We start from the raw sequence: 11,558 nt of genomic DNA, 5'->3' as shown, positions 1-11,558 counted from the left end.
AATCGTCTACGTTTAGAATGTAAAGCCCTAAAACGCAGTGTGATTTTATAGATGGAGACAATGTTATTCAATTTTTCTAATTGTATAATTTCTTTAACTATTCAGAATAATTTTAAATGAAATAAACAAATTTACGTTTAAAGCAGTATTACATTTTATGTGTATAAGTATAATCGTATAGATTACAGGTAACAATTGATTCCAGAATTCTGTTCAAAATGGAATGTTATGCGAGTGTCATACTGGTGAGAGGGTTAGCTAGTTTTAAAACCAGGTTTAATCCAACCAGAAAATATCCGTACCAATGCAGGAATATGATAGATGATTTCCATTTGTTTGATGTGTTCATGCTTTTGATTTTGCCAGTTGATTGTGAATTTTCTTCGGCGTTCGATATTTTTGTGATTGACTTTTTGGGGGCATATTTCGTCATAATTTTGGCAATTAATTTCTAGCGCAGGCATGATGTTATGGTCTAATTGACTGAATATAATTTCTTATTTGGTTGTTGTAGTTGTTTGAATGGGGTTTGGATAATTGATTGATAGTTACTGACTTACCTTTGTTTTTGTTTGTTTGTTATTGTTGTTTTTAAAGAAAACAAGCCAAATGTAAATTTTATCAAAATAAAAATATATATATATTTAAATAAAGGTAGTAGTATACTGGTGTTCAAAGGTCATAAATTGATTGAGAGAAAACAATTCCGGGTTACATGCCTGTTTGACAAGCTACAATAAGGAGCTGAAATGGAAGACATGTAGTTTGGTTCTGTGTACTTGGACCCTAAAACCCCTTGATGCATAGATCTAAACGCCTTATATCTAAACAATGTGTGGATGGTTAAAATAGTATACCACTAATGTTATGATATTAACGCAATATGAACAAAAACGATTCGGACATTCGGACAACTGTTTTCGATGTTTTTACGTTTAATATATTATATATTCTTGTTGTTTAAAACGGTAAGAGTTTAATGCATTTAAAATACACTTCCTTCAGATTAAATATTTTCACATCCCCTTTTCTTCGTATTTCAAATATGTTTCTCTTAATAATCTTGAAGTTTAACTATGTACATTATTTTCTAAACATACAATGCATAATTATGAATATTTCTACACGGAAACGGAAAACATACAATATATATATACGTCATATTTGTGGGTTTTCTTCCCCAACCATTTTACATGTATGATCTACTTTTGTTAAATAAAATTGGGAGGGATGAGAACTAATCATACATATTCTATTTAATGCACAGCAATATAAACATTGCGTCAAACGTGTATATCATTTTAAAGTCAATGTGTGTTACACACACTGAACTTTGTTCTCATTTTGGAAATCACGAAATTGTCGAAACTTTTTTTGAAAAGTGTACACTTATTTTTCAATCTTTTTTTAAAGTCGTATCTCATTTGAATACTACTTTATGGTGACTGTTATCCGTTTGCCCTTAAATGAAACTGAACATTAACTTTCTCATTTTCTTAACATAATGCACTTTTTTATATATTAACAAGCGTTTCATAACACTTTTTTATTGTCTTATGCACTGCTGCGCCTCAGAAGGAAGGGCATATTAATTACATGTATTTATTATTAATCGTCTAAGTAATTTTCAAATAACAATAGAAATTATCTGGTTGCATTGTACTTTTATGCAAAACGTATATTTTATTTTCCAGGATAAGGTATAATTATGCGGCATTCCTGTTACATAAACCATAGAAGTATAATTAACAATTTTGCATTATAGTAATATACAGTATGTCGTGTAGTAAACTAATAACCCTAGGTGAACACTCGCTGTGATATATTAACTTATCAATTCTGCCTCTCAGTCATATGATAAAGTATATAGTAGCTTCCGTAACCATTTTTATTAATTTTGTTCCGTAATGGTAAGATCATCTCATTTCATTATTCTCAGAAATCTTACTTTTTTTATTATCCAATAGGATCAAATTATTGCCAATAAATAAAATATCTATTCAATCAGTAAATAAAAGGTAAACGTGAATGATTTGTCTATCATATTCAATATCTTGTATGCGATTGAATTTTAACGATAAATTAACACAATTACAATATCGAGTAGGCATTTCACTACACTTTCCTCAGTGGACATCCATCAAGCTTGACTGGGCGGTTACATTTATAATTCATAATCTCTCAGTGTAGGCGATTGCTGCTGTACGTATATGGAGTTGTCTTTCATAAATTACTCTGTGAGAACCAAATAAGCGACGAAGAAAAAGAAAGACGGGGAAAATACAGAACTTCTTCTTTTCCGGAGAAAATAATACTAATTCTAAAAAAGGATAAAAAAAAAATATTTAGAAGAAAATTTCTGTTTTGGATACACTGTTAAAACAAGCTTTTAAGTTTCCGAGGATAAACATTTCTATATATTTTACAGACTTTGTATCAAAAGGTAGGTTGCATGAACAAGTAGATGTTTGTATGCTAAACTTTGTACATTTGTTATATACCCGTAGAAACTAATGTGTTCACATGATATAAAAATATGGTCATATTCTGATAATTGTTAAATGAAGCCATGGCACAACATTTCAGATACACTCATATACAAACGTAGTATGATAAAGTCTTTTTCTTGTCAATTAGAACTTTATGGAATTTTGTCCATAAATATTTGAAGCAATGAAATTAAATGCACTTTTTAGTCGACCAGGGATTCATTTTGGTTTAAATTAATCGTATCGAATTCATTGTCAATGATTCAACAAATTTCTCTGGAGACGAGAAGATACTTAGAAATTCATAGTTCTTAAATTAATTGTTCTGTGCAGTAGTATCATAGATCATAACTAAATTTTAAAACAGCTATGATCTTAAATTGCGGTTTTAGAATACCTTATGTATTTGCATAAAGCAAAGTAATAGGTGGAGTATAAATTAATTACGGAATTCAATATTGGAATATTTTAATTCTTGTAAAATCAGATTCAAATTGCTACTTTAATGCCATAGCCATGATGGGTAGCGTTATATTGGCAGTTCAAATATCATTATATATCATGTTCCTATAAAATCAGATTTAAGTTGCAGATCAATCTAATCGCTAAACTTTCACCCGTTTAATACTTGAGGTAATGTAGTTAATATACAAGCAATTTACAGAGAGATATTTTTCGCGAAAATCCAGATATTAATTGAAATTTTTGAATGATTAAACGATTTTCTGGCTATTTGTATTGTTTACCTTTTTTGTTTAAAAGCTCTGATGAATTAAGTTTTAAAACAAGAATCTAAATCGTCGTATTTCCAGTAATGTTCCGGAAGTTCTCATCTGATTTTTTTCTACATTTATCATCATTTTATGGAGGTATGAAAGCTTTTATTTAAAGCTGACAAGAGATTATAAGTAGATCGATAAAAATAATGTTTTAGAGCTAGGATCAGAATTAGTTTACGGTTACTAACTTACCATTCTCAAAAACAATTAGTAACTCCATATGGCGATAAAACTATTCTTCGAGCAATATCAGATCTCTACCAATTATTCAATAAATTGTCATTTCTACTGTTCACCCTAAAGAATAGAAATATAAGAGATCGTTTTCACTTCCATTTGCCACAGCAACTACATCACTGCTCTTTGGTGTGAATTTGCCTTGCGGAAAGTTGTTCCTTCTAAATATTTAATTACGTTAAAGACATGGCTATTAACTTGAATTTACCTCATGAAATATTTAATAACCATGAAAATATGTACTGGTCTCAACAGAATAACAGTGGGATATTATTGAATGAGAAATAATATTATCCTCTTTTCTGACTGATCACCCACACCAATGTATATGTAACTTGCAACTAGCTAATTCCAAATGAAGATGAGATGTTTGGTGCATTCATATGGATATCGAAAGACTAGTGAAAAATTTAACAAGTATTTTTTTGATAATTATGACCTTATAGTTAGGGTCATGTTTGTAACTGAATTTAAGATATATACTTATTCATTTTTTTCATTTTTTATTTTTATAAAACCGTTTACTTTAAACAATCAGAATTTTTCAGAATACATATTCGACCTTTGTTTTAGATGTATTTTATTTGTACTTTTTTTTAGATAAGAAAAATAAACTTCACTGAACACTCGAAGTGTGGAATAATTGTCCATTCTAGAAAAGTAATCTTAAGTGTTAAGAGATGCACATTTGTTTGCTCTGACTATATATACTTCTATCTAGGTTCAGAGTTCTTAAGTGTTTCATTTTTGTGATGATTTTTAAATAATATTACGAAAAAAATAAACAATATCAAACGATCATGATAAGGATTATAGATAATTTATAAATTGTCCCTTTTGTTTTGGGTTATGGAACATTAAACACTAGCATGCAGATATTATGAGTAAAATTCTATTTTGAACACATATAAGTTTGGGATATTTATTTTACAATTCCAATGCATATTATTGAAATACATGAACTGCAAAAAGGAATATATATTTGAGCTCTGATAGTGGTACTGTAATATTCATTATAACAGCTTTTAAGGGTGTATTTTTCTGACTTTTCAGTCTCGTTCAGTCTCGTTGAAATCTCGTTCTTGAATAATTTCGAAAACATGTGATACAAGTGGAAAATATCAATGAATTTTAAAAATATTATAATCAAACCTAACTCTGTGAAAAAATTGTGTATTTACAATGAATGGTTTTTGAGTAATCCAGTTTTCAAATTTTACAACCAATCAAGTCAGTATTTCTAGCCAAAATTTTGATAAAATGGGTTAGGGATACAAAAAATGATTTTACAAGAATCATGTACATCCCATAATATTTTGAAATTTCTTTTCAAATATCTTAGATATGTTTTTTTTTTAATCATTTATAACAAAAAAGTTGAAATAATATGCATTTTGTTCTTAAAACTGAAAATATCACAAAAATACAAAATTGACAGCATGGTAAATTTTTTGGCTCCTCAGAGGTGTACATCCTTAATATTTTATCTCTTGTCCAACCAGAAATGTATTTTAACGACATCGTTGTAGTATAAACTGAAAGAAAGGAAACGCAACACAGATTTTAACAGTTTAAAACGATTCATTTAATGTTAAATACTAATTTTTGGTATAAAACAATGTTGTTTTCCCTAAGATTGACGCATACCACACATATAAATGATGTCAAAGTTAGTCTTGTTCAGTTATAATGTCATTACATCAGACGTTGTGGTATATACTGAAAATGGACTGACATGAGCGAAAGTATCTCAGCTAATTGTAAAATTTGATTGGTTAACTTTCCAGGGGTGAGAAGCCAATATCCGCAATATTCCCTGTGAACAAAACAAAGTTGCGAGGAGTGATTAATGATGAAATCAGGGTACAGCAGTATAATTTTACTTAATTCGAGCTTTACATGGGTTATGGACTCAAAATCTATGTTTGTGTTGATATGGTTCATAACATTGACGGATATAAGTTTGACAATTACGTGACAGGTTGCATGACAAAACCAATATATACCTGATGCGAGTTTAAAACATTTTGAAAAACTGAGTGTACGTGTTAAAATCTCCAGCCTCTGCGTCAATTACTCCCAAGATTGCTTTGTTCCTTTTTAGATCAATTAAACAGTGATCGAACGATTTGATGTTCTTGTTTACTCCACCCCCTCCCTTTTACTCTTTTCAAATTTCCCGTAACATCGTCACTTAAGCAATTAACTAACTTTTTAATGTAAGTGGTGGGTGTTAGTCATTTGTTTTCAAGTTTTTTTTAAACATTTTTATATGAATAGAGGGAGTATTGATGTATACGTCATTGAGAATGGGACTAAACGATGCAAAAAACGACATCTAGCGTGTATATATAGTAAATCACAATGGAACTTGAAGATATTAAAAAATGTTGTAGTAGGAGTAGGACAATGCATGAAATGTATGATGGCATGCATCTTTATATTTATATATCATAAATATTCTTGTCTAAAAAGCTAAAAGTTAAACAAAAAAAGCATAATGGTTTTATCAGCTCAGTGCTTCAAGTTTTGAACTTTCGAATATATTGGACTCGAATATCGCTAGAGAGACATAATTTGCTGAACTGTGCATCTAGTTAGGTAAAAACTATGAGTTGTACCTATATCCAATAACACCAAGACATTACTTTTTTTCTTAAATAATTTCTGACATTTAAAATTGACTTTCAGTTGAAAAATCTGGGTCCGATACTAGGATTGATTTACTGTCTGTTCAAGTTGTCCATGATTGCTTTCCTTTATAATGTTCGGTATAATCCGTTTGATTTGTATCCCATTTTGTCATCCCAGAGATTTCAATCACTTACTAAATACACTCTAAGGGTTATTTTACTCATTCTTGAAGGCCATAAGGTGACCTGCGTTTTTGTATCCATGTCCTTTGGTCTTTGTTGTTTGTTGGTTCTATCTAACACCTTCTTATTAATTCGATGGTCATTCTCAGACTATTCAGAGGTTACATACCGTTGCCTTTTAAAGCAGTAGCAATTCACTAGCTTAATTTGGAAGACATATGACAGATTATCGCACCGATGGTAAATTATCACGTTGTGATTAGTTTAACGCCGTCACGTGGTGACCCCCTATGAGACCATATGACAGATTGTGTTATGAACTGCAAGTAAGATTTTTTTTTTTATTCTCCGATGTCTAAAAATACTTGGAAATACAATTTTTTCAAGAACAATATTTTTATTGTTGTTCTCCGTCTGTCAGTTGCTTGGCGGTTACCAAATGCTAAACGAGATAATATAAAATACTAAACAATACAAAAACAGACAATAACATAGTCAAAAAGGAAAATGACAAACAGGCAAAGACAGTCAAGAAAATGCTATGCATAATGAGATGTCTCTGTACATTTTGTTCATTGAGAAATTCAGTGCTGATGTAACATCTGGAATCGCCTATGCTTGCCATTTACTACTAAATTGTGAGTTTACTCTATATGTAAAGGGCTTTATATACAACTAAGGGTGACATCTTTCTATTCTGATGTCTAATAAATTTGTATTGAGTCACCCAGTAGCTGATTCATTGATAGTAATCCTCTATTGGTATCCGATCTAAAACATATTTTAAATCCCAATAAAAACAACAAAAGCGCTTACGTAAACCTACATGTAATTGGAATCTTCATAGGCAGGCGTTCTACTCGCATTTTTTCTTTCTCTAGATTTTGGTATGGAAAAGTTCTCTGACAACGTAGATTTTGTTAAATAGGTTCGGTAAATTAATTATCTCTCCAGTTTAGGTTCGACTAACGGAATGTCAGATTACATTTCCGTGCCTTTCTAGAAGCATTGATCAAATACATCTAAAATGTATATAATTAGGTAAAAACGTAAGTGATGGAAGATTATTTTGTAACTTTAAAAACAACAAACACTTTCGACCTCTTTTGGTACTAACAGAAATAGGATCGGTTTGTTTTGCTCAGGTTATGATATAAATGTAATTATGAATAACCTTTTTCATATCTTTATTGAAATGTTTACCCTTGAATATTGCTATCCCAGTTGTAACTTCCATTTCAATGCAGTCATAATACGCAAGCTCAGTTCACCCAGAACATTGGAGATTTAGAATAAAAGCTTCTTTTTCTATTTGTGAAGTGGAACGAAAGTCCACATTAAATAGATCTATAATATTTCAAATGGAAATCAGCATGGAGTAATTTACAGTATTTGAGAAAACATTGTTTCACAATTACCTTTATAATTTGTAAATGTATCGTTGTAACATCTATCATCTGTCATTTTCACTGATGTCGATTTCATTTTAAAGCGAAATTGTCATGTATATGTCATGTGTGAAATTTGACTATCCCAAAGAAATAGATCTTTTAATCCCTTTACAAATCTCCTATAAATCTGTTGGAATCATTCAACTTTATAATGGATTTCTTCAGGTTTCCAAGGCGGAATGAAAAGATTTTAATTTTAGACAACATTGTTTTTTTTAAAACATTATTCTCTGCTCCTGAACACGAGACAGAAAACGATAATCTTAAAAGTATTTTAGGAGATATTTTGTATAAAAAGCTTTGAAAAAGTCATTACAGATTGATTGATAGACTGTCTTATTTAGTCTTATTTAGTTTAATTTAATCCGTCCATTTGAGAAAGTAAGCCATTTAGTATGTTTCGTATCTGTTAATGCACTACGTGATAAATATGTGTCAAAAACGTACTTGAATTTCAGGGATGGAAAAACTTTAATAAGTTTTGCTTATAATCATAATATTGTTTTAATTTTAAATGGAGTGATTCAATTAGAACTAGTCTAATTTTCATTGAGGCCATCAAACAAAATACATGTATACAATTGGTATGTGGATGGCGAATTGTCTCATTGGCACTCATACCACATCTTCCTTCATCTATATACAGTTAACATTCATACATCAGAATACTATATTATGAATCTTAATTCTCTGATTGTTTTTTAAAGCTATATCTTAACTATAATAAAGGGCTAAATCATTAGTAAATGAAATGCTTGCTTCTACCTATATTGTATAACTCGTTAAAAAGAGAATAAATATATGCAGTGAAATAGTTTTGCGTTTTGGTAAATTAAAGATAGTAGTTCTTTCCCTCTCTGTTTTTTTAATTTATTTTTAAGCGCAGCTTTCATTTAGTAATTATTCAAAGAGACACTGAAATCATCAGGGACTGTTTTTAATGAGAAAAAAAAATATATAAATCTTCCTAATTGTAAAATCTCATCCTAAAAATTGCTTTAAAATTTTACTTTTGAATGTTTATCTTTTAGAAAGAAAGACACTTCTACTTATCATTTGACAAAAAAGAAGCATTTTCTGGGCACAAATAACAAACTCTTCTTAAAAAATGTAAACTGAAAAATCCAACATTACAGACGATCAATGATCTAAACAAATATTGGTATTAACCATTCTATATTTGTTCTGATGTACAATAAATGGAAACAAGATAATGGAGTCAAAATCTAGACATCTGATCATTTTGTTTATCTCTACAATATCAAGGCTTATATTTGTCTTTTACAATACATCACAAATACGTTTTCATTTTGAAGTATGGTTTCACATTTTATGAGCCTCTTTACTATTTTACTGTGCACGTTTTACATCGTCAGCAATATGATTATAACAAATAAGGTAAAAATGAAAATGAAAGGAATTCAACGGAAATTGCAATTTTTGTATGTATATACGTAGGATGAGAGGTGGCATGGTATGCCAAGTTTTGGTCGAATCGAATTAGACGGAAAACCGACTTGATTTAAACAGTTTTGCAAAAATTCACATGGTTTCAAATTTCCTTTTTTTTTCATTCCAAAAGGCAGGAAAACTTACTTTTCTGACACGGAATTTATTGAAGATACTAAATATGAACATTAAAAATACTACATGTAGCTGTATAACCAGACAGGACCTCATTAAACGATATTCATTAACCATTCAAGGCTAATTTCGACTTAGTGTGTTGCAACCTTATGTGTTTTACAATTTAAATAATTTAGCGGTTTCCAATTTGTATAAGTGTAAATGACAAGTCAAGTCAAATAAGCTTAAATTAAATCGGGAATATATTCAAAATGACACTTCTATTGAAGACAAAGGAGACAACATTTCATGCTTTCATTTTTTTCAATGTTTTTTACTCAGCAAAACTGTTTAAAGGTGTGCATCGAAGAAGAGCTCGTAAAGTGTATGATCCGTGTAAACTTATTACTCATTTTAACAAGTCTGTTTGCCCTTTTTGAAAGCCATGTTGTTTCAGCAAATTTATTTTCGACATATGAGTATGAATGTCCCTTTGAAATCTATTGTCTATCTTTTGAACAAATCTATTCTTCAAGATCATCAATTTGGCATTGTAGTAAGATCTTTGAATTTATTTATTGTTTTATTGGTACAAACATTGATTTTGTTTTCAATAAATTAAAACATAGCTAAATACGTATTGCTATGCAGTTATAATCTAACATACTATCGATACTTGTATGGCAATGTGTAAGGCCATGCTTATCTTACACTTTTTATGTCATATTTACATTAAATCTGCTGAATGTGATCTAATTGATATATTGGAGTGTGAGGAAATGTTTTATGTAGATTACAAAATGTATATAGGAGTATAATTTTTTTTATAGGTTTTGAGTTCAAAAACATGATTAACAATGTAACGTTCTGTATGTATTCGTCCAAGTCAGAAGTCTTCAATTCAGTGATTTACTTTTGTTGTGATTGGGTTTGTTTTGCCTAAATCGGTGCTAGTTTTCTCTGTTGAGCTGATTTTTGGTGTTGTTGTGTGTTGTTGTTGTTTTTTATTTTGTGATGTTGGAGTCGTTGATATCTTAATTATATGTTATGGGATTTGCTCATTGTAAAAGGCCATGCGTACCTATAGTGAACTGCCTTCTCCTATGAAAACCTTTACTATTCCAATGTCAGGAAACCAGAGAAAGGTTTTGCTATTAATATTGCAGGATTTTTGGGTATCATTATCTAAACATTTGATTTTGATTGCATTTATTTAGAAAATTCTGTTAAATCAATATTATTTCATTATTTGTCTTGAGTGAATTTTAGTGTTTTAAAGTTGCACACTTGTGTATCATTTGATTCGTTTTTATGGGTTTATGTTTGTGTCGTGTTGCAATATTCGTTATGCCGAAACTTACGTATGATATTGACCTTTTGTGCGTTTTTAATATAATATTCACAAATCGATTTGAGTAAAAATGTATAGGATATTCATCCGTTTATTTACAAAAGATTGACAACAAGTTTTGAAAAGTATTCACGAAAGACTTAGTATCTTCTTATCTGTTGTAATTGTCAAGAGAAAATGTTCAATAGTAGAAGCTTGATATTTAGTATGGTAAGATACTTAACCGCAAGTTCAGTTTTTGATCGTACACATTGTCATTTACAGCAGTATCTCGGGAGTAAACATTGGATGGTCACGTGGAATTATTAAATGCAGTTATTATTGATAAAATTCAAATTATTAGTGACAACAATAAGTCTTCCTTGCCTGATAAGTACTAATGGGATGAAAATTGCAGTCTTGTCGTACGAAATTTCCCAAAGTGCTCTTATAAATAGTTATTATCGAGAAAGCAAGCACACACAAACCTTTCATCGTATCAAAGCAAGTTTGTTTCTTCATACAAATTGCGCATATTTTGTTCAATTATTTTGTATATTCGATGTATATTATTCATAAAACTCGCAAGGTCAGGACCTCTACCATTTGAAATCATCTTCAGTATGAAACGTACGATATTTATTGTAAAGAAAAACATTTTTAACAAAATAAGAAGCTGTTTCTGTATTATATACTTTCAGAACTACAAAATACATATATCTTACAACAGTTGTGTGTCATCTTTTCCAGCTTAAGATTGTTGTGATAATCCTATTTCCCTTTAATAAGAATTTGAAATGAGTATGATGACAGAATTTAGTGTTTCACAAATAAAGAATTCAAATGTCAATTGAACTTTCAAATTAGCAGTATGATGATATTTTACCTGA

At 29.9% G+C, this 11,558-nt stretch overlaps 1 protein-coding gene across 2 annotated transcripts in view; it reads left to right on the top strand.

The window, feature by feature from the left end:
• The first annotated feature begins 755 nt into the window (after positions 1-755).
• The window catches only part of LOC134712052 (neuropeptide prohormone-4-like), a 44,780-nt gene continuing 33,977 nt past the window's right edge, over positions 756-11,558 (top strand). Inside the window, exon 1 of one of the 2 annotated variants that reach the window (XM_063573187.1) lies at positions 756-968. In XM_063573187.1, the coding sequence (XP_063429257.1) occupies positions 924-968 (45 nt within the window). In that variant the 5' untranslated portion in view covers positions 756-923. Of the gene's footprint in view, positions 969-2,060; positions 2,444-11,558 lie in introns of those variants that run through there. The other variant, XM_063573188.1, reaches the window with a different exon arrangement.

The sequence above is a fragment of the Mytilus trossulus genome, chromosome 3 (genome assembly GCF_036588685.1).
Source record: "Mytilus trossulus isolate FHL-02 chromosome 3, PNRI_Mtr1.1.1.hap1, whole genome shotgun sequence".
Lineage (NCBI taxonomy): Eukaryota > Metazoa > Mollusca > Bivalvia > Mytilida > Mytilidae > Mytilus > Mytilus trossulus.
The sequence above is the reverse complement of the archived record's forward strand: the minus strand, read 5'-3'. Positions and strand labels throughout refer to the sequence as shown.